General features: G+C 37.3%; 1 protein-coding gene across 1 annotated transcript in view; it reads right to left on the reverse strand.

Moving 5' to 3' along the window:
• Positions 1 to 20,600, reverse strand: part of GPR158 (G protein-coupled receptor 158) — a 413,352-nt gene that overhangs the window by 61,527 nt on the left and 331,225 nt on the right. The window contains exon 6 of the mRNA XM_027841527.1: positions 12,003 to 12,112. Within this exon, the coding sequence (XP_027697328.1) occupies positions 12,003 to 12,112 (110 nt within the window). The remainder of the gene's footprint in view (positions 1 to 12,002; positions 12,113 to 20,600) is intronic.

Consider the following 20,600-nt stretch of genomic DNA (forward strand, 5'->3'; position numbering starts at 1 on the left):
TATGAATTTTACTTTGAAAGAATACAGAAATATCACCAGAGATCCAGTCAACTCTCCTTCACTTCTTGGAATCTCACTGCTAGGAATGCTCACATTGTTAGCAATAGATATAGATAGATGTACACATACATATACCTTAAGATCTTGTTCAATGGACCTCTACTCTCAATATTATGAGTGTTAAGGAGTACAGATCCCAAATCACTTATACTGTATAATCCTGTGCAACTGTTATCCCTGGCCTTTCTTAAACCTTTTATGGGAGGTTCACCTGGTATTCTAGAATCCTTCCTTTAGGTCTTTTCACATTACACAGGTGCTAGGACACTTCTCTAACTTTCACCATATGATTGATCCACCTCTTCTCTACAGCATCTACTCATTGCTCCTGGGGGCCAAGCAGAAAAAGCATGGTCATTCTTTTACATGACAAGCCATCAAAGAGAGGGAACATGGTAATAGAAGATTTCAAATCTCTTCTTTAGGGTAAATACCCAAAGTTCCTTAAGTCAATATGGCAAGTCCTCCAGTCTTCTCTCCATCGTAGCTAGTCCTCTTTTGGACAGGCTTTAGCATATTTATGTTCTTCCTAAAATGTGAGGCCTAGAAATAAACATGGTATAGAGGGGCACTGACCAGAGCAGAGCATAACAGAAATAACAATCCCCTTATTCTGGACACCTCTCCCAACACAAATGAGGATTGCATCAGCTTTTTTGCCTGCCAGCTCACACTACTAACATATTGAATATGTGGTCTACTAAAGTCCCTGCATCTTTCTCAGCCATGTTGCTGTCTAATCACATCTACCCAATTTTGCATTTCATAAAATGGATCATAGATCTAGTGTTACATGGGAACTTAGAAGCTTTCAAGTCCAACCCCTTCATTTTATAGATGAGGAAAGTAAGGCAAGAGCAGTTTTGTGATGTTCTAGATCACAAAAAGATGAAGTAGCAGTGCTGAGTTTTAAATTCAAGCCTTCTGCCTCTCAATCTAGTGTTTTTATTTCCATGCTACAATCCTGGCCCCTATAAGGAAAGCTGATTTCTGGAACCAAAATATAGACATATTCATATATTTATATTTATTATGTATTCATATTAAATTTAATTTTTTATTTTTTAATTCAGCCCACTGTTCTAGTCTGCTGAGATCTTTCTAGATTCTGACTCTGCCATCCAATGTATTAGCTATCCCTCTTCCTTTCCTGTCAGTTACAGATCTAACAAGCATTCTATCTATATTTATTCATTGATTTTAAAAATGTAAACAAGTACAGGGTGAGGCACAGATCCTTGGGGCATTCCACCGTAGTCTCCAAGTCAATTCCATCTGACTAATAATGACTCTTTGGGACCACTCCTTCAACTGGATTCAAATTCACTTAACTGTACTATCATTGAGCCTTTGTCTATTTCCATGCCATCCACCAGTATAGCATGAGACTTTATCATATGTTTTGCTAAAATCTAAGTATACCATGTCTGTAGCACATCTACTAGTCTAGGGTTTTGTTTTGATTTGTTTAGTTTTGTTCCTGTGAGTAGGGGGAAGGAGAAGGGAGATAAGATTAGGTCCAGATCTATGATTTCATTGGTATAAGAAAATCCTGGTGAAACAACTTCCTTTACAGGTACAACAATATAACCAGAAGGGTAATTTAGTTCTGCCACTTAGTATTAGAAAATTGCCTGTGCATTGAGAAGCCAAGGGACTTGCCTAGGGCCCAAGCCAGCAAGTGCCAGAGGTGAAATTTGAACCCAGGGCTTTCTGAGTATGAGACTGACTCTTGATGCTATACCACACTGGCCCTTTAGTTACCCTGTGAAAAAGAGAAATGGCATTGGTTCAGTATGACCTTTTCTTGAGGAAGCCATCTCTTTGGGACTCCTGCTTCCCTTTTCTCACGCTCATGAACCATCCCTCTCAACAATACCATCTAGAATTTTACTAGGAATAGAACTCAAGGCCACTGGCTAATAGTTTTAAAACTAAGTTAACATTTGCCCTTCTTCAGCCCTGCAACAACCTTTTAATGGTATAGTAGATAAAAGTTTGGGGCCCAAAGTCAAGAAGACCTAAGTTCAAATCCAGTCTCAGACACTTACCAGCTATGTGGCCCTGGGCTAGTCACTTAACCTCAGTTTCTTCATTTATAAAATGAGGATAATAACATCTACCTCCCAGGGTTGTTGAGAGAATCAATTGAGATAAGATTTGTAAACTCTTTAGCACAGTGCCTGGCACAAAATAGGTATTATATAAATGTTAGCTATTATTATCCTCACCATTATTATTTGATATTAGTGACATTGGCAAATCACTTAACCTGTCCCCCAGGCAACTCTTTCAGACTATAAATTGAAAAGTAATTACCAATCTGACTTTTGAGTTTCTATAAGAAATTCCCTTATGCAAACCTTTTGGCCTCAGTTTCCTCATTAAATTAAAGGGGATCAGACAATGAAGCCTCTAAGATCCCTTTCAGCTCTAACTCTATAATCCTTTGTCCTACCACACTCAGCACACAGGGTCCACTCACATTTACAAGAGAAAAGTATGAGTTAAGGAGAGAAGGGAAGGGAATTAGCATTTATATAGCACCTATTATGTTCCAGTCACTATGCTAAGTGCTTTTTTTTAAAAAAAAATACATTTTACATCATTTAATCTTCACTACAACATTATTGTCCTAGTTCTACAGTTGAGAAAATTGAGGCCAACAGAGGTTAAATTACTTGCCCAGGATCATATAGCTAGTAAGTTCCTGAGGCCAGATTTGCACTTAGGTCTCCGTTATTCCAGACTCAAATCTCTATCCACTGTAACACCAGCTGTTTCATTGTTGACCATTGTTTTGGATTCTTCCAGTCTTGATTCTGATTTAAATATATCTATGTTTATAAATAGAAGAGTTAGATGGCTGAGGGAAAGCAGTGACTGTCTTGAGCTCTCTCCCAAAGCCCTCCAAATACCTAAAAAAATGGTTCTAAACAAATTCTAAAGCAGCAGAACCCACAAAAAGACAGAGTGAAGCAAATTTCCAGCCAAAGACAGTCTGGATGGTTGATCAGAAAGGTATATTGTGCCAGGCTGGGAGAGGAGCACAGTTCGGTGTGGGCCCACAGGCCACAGTGACCCTGGAGCAGGCCTCAGAAGACTGAATCGCAGGCAGCTGTGGCAGTTTCCAGACTTCTCAATCCGTGAACACCAAAGACAACTTAGAAGGTCAGTGGGAAAAGTCTGTGACTGTGGTGAGAGAGGAGCTAGGTCTCAGCCACAAGTCTCGACTGTGGCCCGGGTCCACGGCTTTTTCCTGAGCTCCTGGCCCACAGACTGAGGGGGAATCGAGTGACTGATCAGAGGGGGATTGCAGGGATCTCTTTGCCAGTTCTGAGGCAGGAATCTCTTGCTTTACCTGTGCTTGGATCTGGGTCACAGTTCTGAGGGGCGGTCCTGGGGCTAGGAGGAATGCTGGTGTAGTGGAGGTTGTTGTGGTGGTGGAGAGAAAACACCTCATCCCTTATCATACCACCTTGGAAGAAGTGAAAATTTACAGGTCCCTAGTAGTACCTCTGAAAACAGCTGTACAAATCCCCGAAGCTTGGGACAGTACACTCTTCACATTGGAAGCAGACTTTTACCTTAACAAAGAGTTTAAAACTCAAATAATTGGCTGGGATCATGAGTAAGCAGCGCAAAAAGAGTCAGACTATATTATCTTACTTGGGTGACAAAGAAGATCAAAACATGCAACCAGAAGAAGACAACAAAGCCAAAGCTCCTATATCCAAAGCCTCCAAGAAGAATATGAATCAGTCCCAGGCCTTGGAAGAGCTCAAAAGGGATTTTGAGAAGCAAGTAAGAGAAGTAGAGGAAAAATTGAGAGTGATGCAAGAAAATCATGAAAAACAAGTCAACAGCTTGCTAAAGGAGACCCCCCAAAATAACTGAAGAAAATAATACCTTAAAAAATAGCCTAAGCCAAATGGCAAAAGAGGTCCAAAAAGCCAATGAGGAGAAGAATGTCCTAAAAAACAAAATTGGCCAAATGGAAAAGGAAGTCCAAAAGATTACTGAAGAAAATACTTCCTTAAAAATTAGAATAGAGCAATTGGAAACTAGTGACTTTATGAGAAATCAAGATACTGTAAAACAAATCCAAAAGAATGAAAAATTAGAAAACAATGTAAAATATCTCACTGGAAAAACAACTGGCCTGGAAAATAGATCCAGGACAGAGAATTTAAAAATTATTGGACTATCTGAAAGCCATGATCATAAAAAGATCCTAGACATCATCTTTCAAGAAATGATCGAGGAAAACTGTCCTGATATTTTAGAACCAGAGGGCAAAATAGAAATGGAAAGAATCTACCAATCTCCTCCTGAAAGAGATCCCCAAAGGAAAACTCCTAGGAATATTGTAGCCAAATTCCAGAGTTCCCAGGTCATGGAGAAAATACTACAAGCAGCCAGAAAGAAACAATTCAAGTATTGTGGAAACACAATCAGGATAACACAAGATTTAGTTGCTTCTACATTAAGGGACCGCATGGCATGGAATATAATATTCTGGAGAGCAAAGGAGATAGGATTACAACCAAGAATCACCTACCCAGCAAAACTGAGTATAATCCTGCAGAGGAAAAAATGGTCATTCCATGAAATAGAGGACTTTCAAGCATTCTTGATGAAAAGACCAGAGTTGAATAGAAAATTTGATTTTCAAATACAAGACTCGAGTGGAACATGAAGAGCCCTCAGGCCAGGACCTGGTGTTGACTACAGCTCAACAAATAGGAAGACCCAGATGGTTGGACTGTGAGAAAAAAAAAGTTCCAAGTGGTTTTTAAATGCTCTGAAAGCATGCAGCAGTGAGGAATTCAGATACTCTTCTGCCTGCTATGGACCAACTGCTTAGGAGAAGTAGAGGAAGGGGCAGGCCTCAAGTCATTTATTCCTCTGCCTAAAAATTGTTTCTTCCTCTTCCAGAGGAAGCTGAAACAAAAATGAGACTCCCCCACCCCCCCAGTCTGATAATTTTAACCCTTTCCCAGCTTGTCTAATAATAATACTTTTCTGAAAGTTCAACACAGTAGGAAAAAGACATGTGCTCAAAGAACAAGTCCCTGAGATGTATTTACATTTTACAGAGCACCAAATGGCTGAACTTTAACAAGGTCTGACAGAAGTGATTGTACCGTGGTGGAGCATTAAATGTTTCCACATCTAAGTCTACCTAACTACTCAAGTCACTGTTCTTTTTTGATGTGGATGGATGGATGAGGCTGGTCTCATTTGGAAATGATCATTGATCCCCAATATACCAGAATCTTCAATCAAAATTTCTACTTTTAAAACAGATTATTCATTGTTCTATGTTGTCTAGTTTGGTTTGGATGTAACTAACTCTGCCTTCCAGAGCTTAGCACATAGTAGGCACTTAATAAATGTTTGTTAATTAATTGATTGCTGTCCACATAATACAAAAAGAACAAAATACATAATAAGTCCACATTAAAAGATGTCAAGTTTGGTTCTGACAACTCCAATATTGCAATAATAACAAATATTAATGCATTGCTTTAAAGTTTAAAGTGCTTTAAAGCACTTGCCTGAGCCTCAAAGCAACCCCCTAAAAGAAGGGCTACCCTTGTGATCTTACCCCATTTTACAAATGAGGGAAACTGAGGCTGGCAGAGGATAAGTGGCTTGTTCAGGATTAAATGGCTAGTCAGGTCCTTTTGACTTGACCAGTACTCTGTCTAAGGTGCCTCCCAAATCAAGGTGCTACAATGTAATATAAATGTAAATTCACTTCTCACCATGTCCCCCATTAAGTACAGGGAAGGCCAGGCAATGTAGTGGAAAGGGTATTGGATGTAAAAGTCAGCAGAGTCTGAAGACAAGGGCTTGAATCTTTACTACTTACTACCTGTGTGACTGGGTAAGTCACTTCCCCTCTGTAAATCTAAGTTTCCTTTTTTGTGAAACAGATGGAGTTGGATTAGAAAGATCTCTAAGATCTCTTTTAGCTCTTACATTCTGAGCTTCTATAAAAGTAACTAATGTGTTAGCAAAGAAACACTTTGTGTCCTTTAAGTATTAAAATATATTTTAGATGAAAAAAATAAATAAATAGAAGAGTTCATTATTTTGTGCAAATCCTGAATTCGAACCTTCCCCTAATTTATGGTCATTGGCTCCACATATGCTGTACTCTTCCCTTACCATGGAGAAAACAACAATTTCAGGTTCAATAGAAGCATACTGAATTATTAATAGTGGTTACTGCTAACAAGGGAAATGGGGCCAACCCAAGAGACTCTCAGCAATTTCTTGTTTTTGTGACTTTTTCATTTGGTATTGTATAGAAGCCTTTGGGTTTATTGATCGGGAAGACTCCTTGGCTTAGAGGAGAGGAGATGCAACAGAAATATAGATTGCCAAAGTGAAAAGTGGGACAATAACTTTTGAAAACAGATGAGGCTTCTGAACCTAGTCAATGAAATCCCATCCTTGATTAAGAAAGGTACCTTTAGTGGTACAAATGGTACCCTGCTTCTTTTTCTACTTCATTCAGCTAATCTATATGGTATGCCAAGTATTCTACTTGATGGAATAGGAAATGGGGATAGAAATATTTATCCAATAACTTTTACAAAGCCATAAAGAGAATGGTCGAGGCAAAAATCAAATCTGAAGACTTGCTTTCAGACTAAGCCTATACTTGGTATATTAATAGAAAACAGCAACAGAATGGAAAGAACTCTGGACATGTAATAGCCCTCCTGTAAGGCTTTGGTTGGTTGCCTACACACGGGACTAAGTCTCTAAAGACCTTGGGAGTTGTACTTATTCCCAATGTGGGAAGAGGGGAAGACAAGGTGAGACCAGGTTGGAGGATGGGGTTTTCTCTTTACAGAGTTTTAGAAAATCTCTCTTACAGGCAAGAGGACAGAGAACAGGAGAAGAAATAAGGGAGGTGATGGAGTGAAATGGCAGTAGTGTTTGTTGTCAGTGACATCCACATTTTCCTTCCTCAAACCAAAGCCTCCAATTGAAACCAGGTAAAATGAACTCTCAAAGGACAAGCAAGGGGAGATGTGTGTGTGTGTGTGTGTGTGTGTGTGTACACACACATATATATATATGCATACATACACACATACATATAGCTGTGTGTTGTGTTTACTTTTAAATCACAGAAAAGCAGACACAAAAAGCTAGTGGTTCTTCCCCCTTCCCCAAATCACCTTACTTCAGATGGATCCAAGGATGGATCCAAAGGCTCTTGTTTCTAACCATGTCATCTTATTCTATTAAAGTTTCATTTGACTGATCTAATTTTATTTCTCCCAAACACCTGTGGCTGACTATCTCTTTGCATTTCCCATGTCTCTATGTTTAAGGAATAAGGGCATCAATCAACTCTAGGAACCGTACAGTGAAAAGTGACCTTTCCTAGGGCAGGACTAAGATCCCAACCCCACTCTGTTTTTAGATAATTTTTCCTCTCCAATTGGGGGTACCACTATAAGCCGCTCATACATTATACTTCTAAAGGCTGAATTACTAAGGACTGGGGCCACTTTAAATCTGCCTCATTACCTAGGGTTCAACTTGAATTCAGGAGGCCTGAGTTTGGACACTAGCTGCATGATTACAGACAAGGTGTGTCATCTCTCTCAGCCTCAGTTTCCACATCTATAATTTGGCGATATTATCATACTATCAGGGTATCATAGGGAGAGTATTTTGTAAACCCAAAGGGTATCATAGGGAGAGTATTTTGTAAACCCAAAAAAGCTATGCAAGAAATGCAAGTTGCTGCTACTATCCATATTAAGAATATTTGCAGTTGACTTGCATTTTTTCCTAAGTGAAATAATTTAATTTGCCTATTAATTTTGAAGATGAAATGATATGATTTTCCCTAAAAAGTTTCCTGAGAAATTAAGTCAGAGCTGAGGAAAACTACTCATGGGACATCATCTGCTTTTCTTAAAGAATTAATAGGGAGCAAAGAAAGAATTGATAGAGTCTGAATACAGATTGAAGCATACTTTTGTACTTTATTTTTTGGGGGCTTTATTTTGGTCTAGGCTTTCTTTTACAACATAACTAATATGGAAATATGTTTTGCATGACTACACATGTATAATCTATGTCAAATTGCTTACCTTCTCAATGAGCCAGGGGGGAAGCAGGGTTGGGAAGAGAGGGAGAGAATTCAGAATTCATTTTTAAAAAAGAATGTTGAAAATTGGTTTTACATGTAATTGGGGGAAAATAAAATACAATTTTTTTTATTACAAAAAAGGATTAACAGGGAGAAAAAAGAACAAGGAAGTTCTTTACTAGCAAAATGCATACTGGCACACTGAGCATATGAAAAAAAGTTCTGGATTGACTGAAATGACCTCATTGACACTAACTCTATGACCTTGGGCCTAAGTCATCTGAGCTTTCCAAGTCTCAAGAGATCTCAGCTGAAAACAAAGATAGTTGTGTTATAGGTTCAAATGAAACAATGGGGATGCCTTTTTAGTATGAGTTGAACCAGATAACTATAGGTAGTTCCTTCCGATTCTGAAATTCTGTAATTTTTTTTCAGTCTAACCTTCCCTAAGCCTTGAATTCTGTACACAAAATGCTTTGTAAACCTTGGTTCAATTTCTTCAGCCTTCTCCATGACCACATTGCTGAATGTGAATCATTTTCATTTTTTCTTCCTTTCTGTACTTCTTCTCCAAGTTTTTATCCCTTCACATGTTATAAGGCCCTGAACTAGACCTCTATAGACAAGGACCGATAAATAAAGGACTTCAATGTGAAGATCACCACAAAATACTTCAATGAACACTATTCTCAGAGATAAACAGAGTGAAGTCTTATAGTAGCAGTATTAACCCTGCCTCCTTACTTATTCATTCAGTAGAGTACTAGTTCCTTTTGGGAAAAAGTAAAAACGAAAACAAGCACATAAACTGAAGGCAATTTTATGCAACCTGCTCATTTTGGATACCATGTCTGACCTGAGCCACCTGTTGATTGTGTAGTTTACAAACTTAAATGAATTGTTTTGCAAGTAAGCAAACCAAGCAGCATTGAAGAAGTCAATATACTGTTCCTTAGCCATATGGTTTACAAGAAATACTGAGAATAATTCAGTTCATTAAATCAAACTAGGTTTCTGCTCTGTTTAAACCTTCAGAAGGATAATTCTTCACTGTAGTGTTTTCCAAAGGACACATTGCCACAGGGGAGACATTTCAAGCTTTGCTTGCTCTTTCAGATTTCCCACTTGAAAAGGGCTTAGAATTCTAATCCTTAGTATAAAGAACTATGATCATATAGCTCAGAGTGGGAGAGAGAAAGGTAAATGGCATTACTTTTTATTAGATTGCCTACAAGGTTTTATTCAAGCTCTGCAAAGACTGTCATTGGAAAAGAAGTCTACAGATAGCATTTCTCTTTAATAATCACAATTAACTCCCCCATTAGCTAAATTCTCTTCCCAAGCAGAAAATGCCTATTTTATGTTTCTTGTGTGTTCACCACCTATACTACAGAATCACTGCTATTTAATTTTCTGTGGCAAGAAATCAAAAAACCCTTAAAGAATTGGGAGGAGAAAATAAGAGAAAGAATAGGAAGGCAAAGTAGAATCCAAGGGCACAAGGTGACCCAGAGTAGATAGGATGGATGATTTCCAGGACAGGCAAAATGAAAACCAAAAATAATAATCTGAAACAAATCCTAGTAACTAAATTCACATATAAAAAGAGGTAGGAGGGTCAATATTCTAAGGGTTCTTATTATCCAATAATAAATGTTTATTGATTGATTGATTTGACCAATATTGTTATCTCTTCTCCAAAATAAGTCTGGTCATTCTCAAAGAAAACTACACTAAACAAAAGGAGAGATGGATAACTCTGTGTGTATGGAACCACATATAAATAAGTTACTGAACTATCACAGAAATTCATTAGCTCAAATCAAATTGGAAAAAAATATCAACATTCAAAATTTAAAATACTGACTTATTCAAGATTTCTCTATAGGAATAGTGGTATTTGTTTATACTGGAAAAGCATGAACAGTATGTTCTTTTCATGATTTCCATTAAGCAACTCATTGTAAAGATAAGCCCAGAAGATGAAAACAAGATTTAATGTTAAATGATAAATATAAAAGTCTGGTGAAGTCCTATTAGAATAGGATTGATACTCAAAACAGAGTCTGGTGAAGTAAACTAAGAGCCTCCAAAAAGGCTGTATTCCTATGTTGTCCTCCCAGCACAATATGTAGAACTGCTGTAGCAAACTCAGGGAGGGCATGGATCAGAGCTGCCTCAGAGGATGGCAATCATGGATGGATAATAACTAATTAGATTGCCATAGTTGGAATGAAATGACATTGATGAGATCCCAAATTCATTGTATCTACTACTGATAACTACTGATAACCTGAAAAGGTGACCAGGATTCATTAGAGGACTAGAGATTGTACCCAACTGTGATGGGTGAAATGAACTAATGATGTTTAGCCAAGAAAGCCAAAAAAAGTAAAAAAATAAAAGAGTGGGGACAAACAGATCCCAGTATTTGAAGGGATGTCATGTGTAAGAGGATTTAAACTTCATTGTTTGGCCAGCAAACTTAGAACAAGGAGAAAATGTTAAAGGGCAGATTTTGGCTCAATATAAGGAAAAGGTTTTTTAACAATTATATGAGTTCCAAAGTAGAATAATGTGATATATGAGGTAGTATGAAAGTATATATGAAATGCAGTAGCTTGAACTTAGATACATCTTCAAAAGATCAATTAGTAAACATTTATTAAGCACCTGCTATGTGCCAGGAATATGCTAAGTGCTAGGGATACAAAAAGAGGCAAAAAGACAGTTCCTGTTCTTGAGAAGCTCACAAATCATGGAATCCTTTTGCAGAGTGTTGTTGTTTGGTCAAACTGCTTCTGTAATTTCACTGCACATTCTCAGCAGAAAAGAATAAAAGATCTAACCTAGGCAAACATTTTTAGAATTTTACCTATACTAAAGTTATCAAGGTGAAAACAATAATCCAAAAGTCTATGAAGATTATAAATTTAAATGTTCTTTTTTACCTTGTATTTAAAAAATCAATCAGCAAAAATAAGTTTGTGTGTTCTTCCAATGTAAAAAAAAAAATGCTTTTGCACACTTGAGGAATAAATTTCCTTGTTACCTAGGTTAGCTTGTGCAGAGGTGAAATTGGCTTAACTGGAATAGAGCTTTGTCTCAGGGTGATGAAATCCTCCTTGCAGTGACCAGAGTTACTGCATCTCATTGTTCAGTCATCTTCCCTCCCACAATCAGTGCCATATCTTTTTCCCTAATCCCCTATGAGGACAAAGACTAGACTGCCCCATTTCCTAGTGCTCATGATTGAACTTACCCCTGAACTACTACCATCCCTCCCCTTGAAATTATTTTGCTTTTAGTAATAAAAAAAATCCCAGTTATGAATCTGCCTTTCTGTGAGCTCTTACACTTCTTTCCTAGTTCTGTACTATAGCACAGTGCAAAAGAAAGAGCCCAGAATTCAAAACTAGAGGACATGGATTTGAATTCTAACTCTGATATTTGTGACCTATACGACTCTGGCCAAGTCAATTTCCATTTTTGTACCCCAGTTTCCTAATTTATAAAAGGAGGGAACTGGACTAGATGACTCTAGTGTGTCATATCTTAATAATAGATGCATCATTTTAGTAAATATCCACACCAAAACTCCTGTCTAGGGAGATGATTTTTGCTCTATTCTGTTGTTATTTTCATTAGAAAAGCTTAAAGCAAAGATATTGATTTAAATGAAAACAAAATCAAGTTTAGTTGTTTAAATTCATGAAACTATAATATTTAGGTGGCAAAATCAGCTTTCCAATCCATACTGAATAATGCACTGTGATCCTCCCTCAGTACAGGAAAGTAAGAAAAATTTAAATACCTGTGAAGTTTGAGAGTCACAGTTCCATAAACAGTAGCAAAACCCAGAAGACGAACCCATCTTAGAAGGATGCAGCGAAATGTGCTTGGCTCAAAATACAAAATGATAACCTGTGAGATAAAGAAAGAAAGAAAGTAACAGACCTTTAACATCAATTTGTAATGGAAGAAAAAAGCTGGTGGTCTGGACACAGGAATCAATTAACCATGACATAATGTATTAGATAAGATTCAGCAATTAAAATCAATAGTACTTTAAGCTCAAATCTTATATGCAGCTATCAAGATAATTTTTTTCAAGCATCATTTTAATCATTCACTCCCTTGTTCAAGAAGCTGTAGTGGCTCCTTATTGCCTATCAGTTCACATCTAAGCCCCCAAGTTTAGCAAAGGTCTTCCAGCAATTCTCTGGAGCAGGAGAGTAAATAGAAGAAGCATTGGACCTGAACTAGACTTTGAATCTAGAGAGATACATTTCCAAATCTGGCCTCTTACATTTATTATTTATGTGTCTAGGGACAAGTCACTTAGCCTCTAGGCCTCAGTTTTTTCATCTACAATGGGAATGTAATAATAATAATAATAATATTAACAACAGTTCCATTGCTTGGAATGAAGTTGGCATTTAATAAATGCTTATTGCTTGTTTACTTAATTATCTCATAGGGTAGTAATGATGATGAAATGAGATAATATTATGTGAAGTTCTTTCCAACCTTAAAACATGATACAGATATCAGCTATAATTGTTATCATCTGTATATGTGTGAGACAGACATACAGAGTGGGAGAGACAGAGAAGAGACAGAGACAGAGAGATCATTATGTGCCTGCCACTGTGCTAAGTTCTATAAATCAATGCTCAAGGATGTATAACTTTATTAATTTGGGTACACCATCCATCAAATACCAATAGATCATAACATGTCTATAACTTGGTACAGGATCTTTGAAATTTTTCATGATTACATTGTGATGAGCCTCCTTCGGGCTATCTGGAATTTACTTAGACAATAGACTTAGAGTTTATTATCAGTCCCATGCTAGGTGCTCTAAGAGATACAAATTAAGTTGAAGGCATAGTTCTTACCTTCAAAGTAATTTCAGTATAACTGAAAAGACAAGTTATATGTATTATCTATGAAAACCTTATAAAGCAACATAAAAGTTGTTGACTGACTAAGGGTACTGTGTGCAATATATACAATATGTCCCCATAAAATAGTTGAAGGGTCACAGAATTGAGAAACTATCCTGAGGAATAATCAATCTGTGTGTGTGTGTGTGTGTGTGTGTGTGTGTGTGTGTATACACATATATATAATATCTATATGTAGATATAGATATAGATAGATATAGATATAGGTATAGATATAGATATAGATGTAGATATAGATATAGATGTAGACATAGGCATGTTTATATCTATATACCTATATTTACGTCTCTATCTATCTTTATATCTATATCTATCTGTATTTACCTATATCAATACCTACATGTTTTGTCTGTATGTTAATGATGGGATAAAAGATAGAGTATCAATCTTAAAGTCAGAAGGGCCTAAGTTCAATTCTTGCTTCTGAAATGTACTAGTTGTGTGACCAAAGGAAAGTCATTTAACTACTTAGTGTCTCAAGAAATTCTGTAATATAAACTGCAGAGGAGTTGCCAATCTGCAGCAATGGATGTAGATTCCATACCTCTCAACTACTTTTTTAAAAAAATGCTGAAAAGACAAGTTTTCTTTTAATTAAAAAAAAAATTTTAGTAGTGCTTTAGCACTTTTAGATTTAAAGAGAGAGAAATTCCTCCCCTTCATATCTTAGATCCTTGACATGTTTCTACCATTCTCCCACCCAGATTCTTTTTTTAATTACATTTTTACAAAAATTACTTAACAAACATCTATGGATTACCCTCATTCTACGAGAGGTCCATTGTAATAATGTATAACCCAAGTCCCAATATCCATTGGTATGGGACTCTCTCCACATTGATAGAGATCAATGTCCAACGTCCATGGGAAGGGTTTGGTCGAGCAGAAGGGAGGAGAGATTTATTTGGGTTCTTTGGTCTCCAGTTTCTTCAGGTTCTTCTGGCTTCCAGGTTTAAGAGAGAAGGACAATTCTAACTTTTGAGAAGAAGGCAACATGAGAGGAGCTGGAAGTCTCCCCTATGTCCCTATTCCCAGCTTGCTACACTAAACACTTCAGGGAATTTCCCCTTTGGGTGAGATCTTGGACTTTCTTCATTGAGTTGATATACCTTGCTCCCAATGGGAGAGGTCTTTCACTCTGTATTGTCTAGAGTATATACTTACATACATGTGTACGCACACACACACACACACACATATTCTCATATGTATACTTTCTCTGATTTTTCTATTTTTTATATAAATGGATATGGGTAAAATACTGGATATTAATATTCACAATGTGTATCCATTAAGATACTATTATTAGGTGGTAAGGAAGTCGAGCCTTGCATATAGAACTTGGGGTTCTCCCTTTCTCCATTAATAAACAGTAATTAGTAATTAGCTTGAATCTTAACATTATGTCCCTTAGATGAGTAATATTTAAAGGAGCAAAGAGATAGAATTCTATCCCACTACCCTCTCTCTGAAGAGTGCAGAGTGGCCAGCCTGTCTGGCCCCAACCTCCATCCTCCTTTCAGGAATTGAAATCTCCCTTGGAGAGATCTCCATATTGGTTGAGGCTGCATCTGCAAGCCATACATGGTATCTCATGCTATATATGGAGAAACAGCCTTGTTACAGAAATAAAACAAGCAAAACTAACAATGCAGTAATCTCATCTGAAATGTAAGATTCCACATCTGTAGGACCCCTCACCTCTCTACTCTTAATTGCTTTTGGATGAACAGAAATGTATTTCTCTTTCCTTCCCTACCTTCCACCCCTGTTCAGATCCTTATACCTTCAGCAATTATGTCTCAAAAAGGCCCATTTTCCCTATCCAACTCAATTTCTTCACCACTCTGAACCCAGTGAGGTTTGTTCCCATCTATGGTTTGCTGTATCTGGAATGGCTTCTGCTAGTTAGCTCTCTGGTTCTACATTTGCCTTCCCTAGAAAACCTTCCCAACTGATCCCTGGTCATGTAATTTGCCCTCAGGCTATTTACAGACAGTTTGAGAATAGATAGAGCCCTCCCTATAGTTTTATGTTGCTTTGCATGTATTCCCTGGATATTTTGTGTAGAGTAGGTATGTCATGTCTCCCAACTAGACTGATAGCTTTTTGAAGACAAGAACAGTACCTTCATCTTCATTGTGTCCCCTTACGGTCTATAATGCAGTCAACATTTAATAGATGCTCCTTGGTTAAATAAATGTTGAACAAAAGCCCCTGGTTAGTTTGATAGCAATGCTTTGAGTTGGAGACAACTGTAAAATGACTCAACAAAAAAAAATTTCCCCAATTCTATTTTATTTATCTCAATATACATACTCCTGATATTCAAACAATTCAAAAATAATTGTCAGCCCTTTAGTAGAGAGAGTGTATTTTCTGCTATGCCAACTTCTAGACCACTCTGTTTAGGATTCAATCCCTGGCTGCTCCCCTGCCCTAGGGGAAATATGTAGATATTTGCAAGGGGAAGAGGGTGAAGGTGTGTGACACTAGTTATTTTATGGACAGCTAGGTGGCACAATGGATAGAGTGTCAGGCCTGAAATCGGGAAGACTAATCTTCCAGATTTTAAATCTGGCCTCAGACACTTACTAGCTGTGTGACCCTGTGTGAGTCACTTAACCTTGTTTGCCTCAGTTTTCTCATCTGTAAAATGAGCTGGAGAAGGAAATTCCTTTGCTAATAAAACTCCAAATGGAATCACAGAGTTGAACACAACAGAAATGACTGAACAACAAAAAGCTATTTTACAGATGAAGCTATTCCCTTGAGTACAAGGACACTCCGTGAATGACATTCCTAGTAATTCTGTTATATATCATTTTCCCTTAATTTGTCTAGAGATAGTCTATCAAAGATGTTGGCATTAATCCCAGAATTAAATGTACAAGAGTGGAGGAGAAAGACTTGGGAAACCTATAGGTAGAGCTCACAAAAGAAGATAAAAGACTAGGCACTGAGCATAAGAAACTGACAATCACTCCATTAACAAGCATTTATTAGGCATCTGCCCAAAGTTGCCTTTGTGTATTCCTCTTTCAGTCTCAGTTCTCTCATCTGTAAAGTGGGAATAATGATGGCACTTATCTCTCAGGATTGTTGTGAGGATCTAATAAAGTAACACAAGTGAAGTGTTTTATAAACCTTAAAGTGCTCTTTAAATGCTAAGTAATATTATATTAACATATTGGATAATATATAAATCTATACAATAGGTCATGTTAATCTGTGTGATCTAGTAGTTATACATTACTTTACATTATGTTATATTAATCATATTATACTATACTATATTGCATTATATTGCATTTCAATATATTTTGTTATATTTTATGTTAATCATATATCAATTACCTAGATTAATATAGATTAATATAACATTATTACATAATCATTTTGTTGTTGTTGAGTCATTTAGTTGTGTCTGACTCTTTGTGACTGCATGGACTAAACTGTTTGTGGGGTTTTCTTGGTAAAGATTTGCCATTTCCTTCTCCAGTGAATTAAGGCAAACAGAGGTTAAATTGACTTGTCCAGAGTCATACAGCTAGTAAGAGTCTGAGGCCAGAATATCATTGTTATCATTCCTCAAATGGAATATAAGCTCCTACAGGGCAAGACGAGTTGTGTTTTAGCCTTCCTTTTATCCCCTCTAATGCCTTGCACAATGATGTGGCCCCATAAGTATTTTTAAGAAGTAATTTAGATTTCAATTAATTCAATAAAGGGAAAGCTATTTGTATGAATACCTTGGATTTGAGGGTCATTATTTGGGATCATCCTATGAGGGTCTAACTGCTCAGCTAGTATAAGTACATTGCCACTTTGAGGCCACAGAAGTAGTTTTCCAGGGAAAGAAAAAAATATTTGTCTTTCAAACTCATTACATTGGATGACAGAGTTGGGACAACTTTGTGAAGCTTTGCAAAAAGTTAAATGAGAGGCAGGGAAGAATTGAGGAGAAAAGGATAGAAAAGGAAGAAGGGGGAATGAGTAAGCAGAGAAAGGAGGGAATGAACAGGAGGAGAAATGAGTGGGAGAAGTGACTAGGAGGGGACAGTACAAGAAAATATCTACAGAGGAAAGAATGGTTAAAGGGAGTCTCAGATCTGATTGATTTTATATACTATAACTCTTTCACTGAGAGAAAGGTGTGTGTGTGTGTACATACACCCACATTCACACACAGAGGACTGGATTCAAAAGAGATACACCTTCATTTGCTCTTTCAACACTAAACAATAATAATAGCTACAAGGATACAACAACCTGGGAGCTTGAAAATGCACATTCAGGGTTCCTAAGTGTGGAAGAAAAATGAAGGTGCAAAAGATTTGTGTTGTTAAAGAAGAAATCCTGGAAGGTGGGGAAAGGGAGAGACAGAAAGAGGCAGAGCCAGACAGAGAGACAGACAGAGACAGAGATAGACAGAGAGAGAATAAGAGAGTGGGTAGGAGGAAGAGAGACACAGACAGAGAAAGACTCACACACTAGAGAAGGAATAAATTCCCTAAGTGCTGATAACACTACAATCATGAATTCTTTCCTTCAAAGAGCTGAAGAATCACCTACTAGGAGCTTCAAATATGTCCAGGTTCTGCACCATTAGCTCTGAGAGTGAGATTTCAGAGCTAAAGACTAATGTGTCTAAGTGTCTATATAGAATTTTAATGTTAGATTAAAACATGCATGCACTGTGTGAGCACATCTATGTATGTATGTATGTATGTATACATATATATATACACACATATATACACATAAATATGAGCAAATCAGCCTCAACTTTAATAGTAGAAGTAGAGCTAGCCGACTTAAATTTCAGACAAATTTTGGCATGGATAAAATTAAATCAAGAGCTAGGAAGCTAGCTTTCATGCCCTTGCTCTAAATTTTAGATTTCTCCCCAGGATAAGTCTGAACTTTTCACCCAGTTCCAAAACTGTAGTGTTTTTAGTCGGCTTTTGAATTCTACTTTGATACTGAGTACAACCACTGGGGAAAGAAAGAAAACCCAGAAGCAAAGGACCATTAGGCTTTTTAAACAACAGGGAAATAAAGAAACTTTCTCAATAGAGCAATATATTGTTCTAGTAGAGACACAAAATGAAATGGCGCTATCACTCATTGGCAAGGAAGGAAAATGCTCCGAGTGCTTCAAGATGAGGAATGCCTAGAAAGAAAAGTGTCCAGGGGCTCAGCACATTCCCAAGTTATTTTGTTTGTGTTGTTTTTCATTTAATTCTGCTATTTGAAGGAGTCAGGCAGACAGTTTATGGAATGGAGTCTGACAAACAGCTCTACTTTCTCAATAATTCCTGAAGTGATGTACCTCTTCTAATGAAACTGGTTGTGAATTGAGCCACTTTTACATTGTTGAAGTGAAATGAAAGAGTTGTTACATGTCCCTATTTTTCTGTCAGAAGGTCATTTTATTTATGTAAGACATACTGGGCAAAGGGAGTAAGCCTAGAAAGAGACAGGGGCAGCTAAGAGTTCCCCCTTGGGAAAGGGCATTTGTTGGATGGATTCTAACGAATAAGGCTTTGAAATCCCTCTAGTTCTTTAGGATTTGGGGGTCTTGGGGTGATATATCCAGGGCTGGAAGCAAGTGCAGAGACCATATTGTCCAACCTCTTCAATTTACAAATGATGGCCTCTGGCCGTGTAGTTATTTAAAGCTGGAGGAGAAAGTGATTTGAAGTGACACAGCTATAAAAGCCCTTTGCTGGTTGCTGAACCATGGAGCTGGACCTTTCCAAGAAGTAACATCTTCTAGTTCACTCTCCTTACTTTGACTCTCCCATGTGGTAAGTGGTGTGTTCTGTTTCTAGACTGCCATTAGCCAAATATGAAGATGGACTGTTCTTTCTCCTGCTACTCTACTGCAGGTCCATGTGGAATGTGGATTCAGTGAAACAAGCTTTCATCTATGCCTGTGGCTGTATTTCCACCTTTTTTGGGGGCTAGTGACCCAATAAGCAACATCAATATGAATGTCTTGAGGCTTTGCAGACCTTGTTAGTTCAAGAGGTTCAGAGATCCTGAGACCATTGAGTGAAACTGACAGGCATCAAAGGGACTTTCCTCATCAGAGAAGATAATCACTAGTAATAAGAGCATTGGCCCCAGCCTTGGCTATTTTTTATCATCAGTCTTGTTTGAATAGCACAGAGCCAAGGGGAAATATAAAACAAATGATCAGCTGTCCTATAAATTGGTTTATGTTCTATTGAAGTTTAAGTATTGACTTCCCAGTTTACAATACAATTGGTTATGTATAAGTCCTTGTAAGTTACTTACAAGCATACTTATAAGTTATATGTATATATATACATATATATGTATATATAATGTTATAATACTTATAAGTTAGATTTATGAATCCTATTTTAAATTGTTCTTCCACATCTTTTCTGTTTTATGCTTCTTTTGTGTGTAGAAATAAAATACTTGTAAAATACTTGATTCATATTGTACAATGAGAATCTTTCAGCTCCCCTCTTTGGAGAAACAATAGATATGAGCCAAAACTCAAATCTTTAGCATTTTTTTCCTCTGGGGGGGGGGGACTTTATGAACTGAAGTATGTGAGGAAAAGGAGCCTAGCTCCATCTCATTGTAAAACAGGATCCCTCAGATCTAAATACAGTCTGAACTGTATACCTGGGTCCAGAGTAGATGGGGCCCTTACAGAGAGGGAGTGGATGTCATACCCACCCCATGTGAACTCAGGCCTGGTTCCTTACAGCTAGGGAAGCATCCGAGGCAGGATTTGACCTAGGTTCTTTGACTCCAGTTCCAGTGCTTTTTCTGCCATACCACTTTTAGAGCATCAGAAGAATAATAATAATTATTACTATAATGATAATAATAGCTTATATTTGTATAGCACTTAATATATGTCAGTCACTGTGCTAAGCACTTTACAATTATCTCATTTTATCCTCACAACAACTCTGGGAGGTAGGTGTTATTATTATCTTCATTTTACATATGAGGAAACTGAGGCAAGCAAAGAGTAAGTGACTTTCCCAGGGTCACACAGCTAGTAAGTATCTGAGGCCAAATATGAACTCAGGTCTTCCTGACTCCAGATGTGCACTCTATCTATTGTGCCACTTAGCTGTTCCCTCTCTACAAAGGGAGGGGTGGAGGACACAGTTCTTGAGGACCTAAGAAAAGGCATAGGATGTGACAAGCAATTTAAAAGGAATAAAAAGGACAAGCTTTTATCTTCACTATTTAATAAAAAATTGTCAACATGTTACCTCCCCTGCAAATTTGTTACATTCAAATGGAATGAGTGCTCAAGATTAAGGGTTAGGAAAGAAAGGGAATCCTTTCAAGCCTGTGTCATATGCATTTTCAGTAGGATAGAGGGAAAAGTGTAAAGCCAGGCATTAAAAAAAAAACAGGTTTCTATTCCCAAACCA

This window comes from Vombatus ursinus, unplaced genomic scaffold (assembly GCF_900497805.2).
Source record: "Vombatus ursinus unplaced genomic scaffold, bare-nosed wombat genome assembly UNPS02014861.1, whole genome shotgun sequence".
Taxonomy (NCBI): Eukaryota; Metazoa; Chordata; class Mammalia; order Diprotodontia; family Vombatidae; genus Vombatus; species Vombatus ursinus.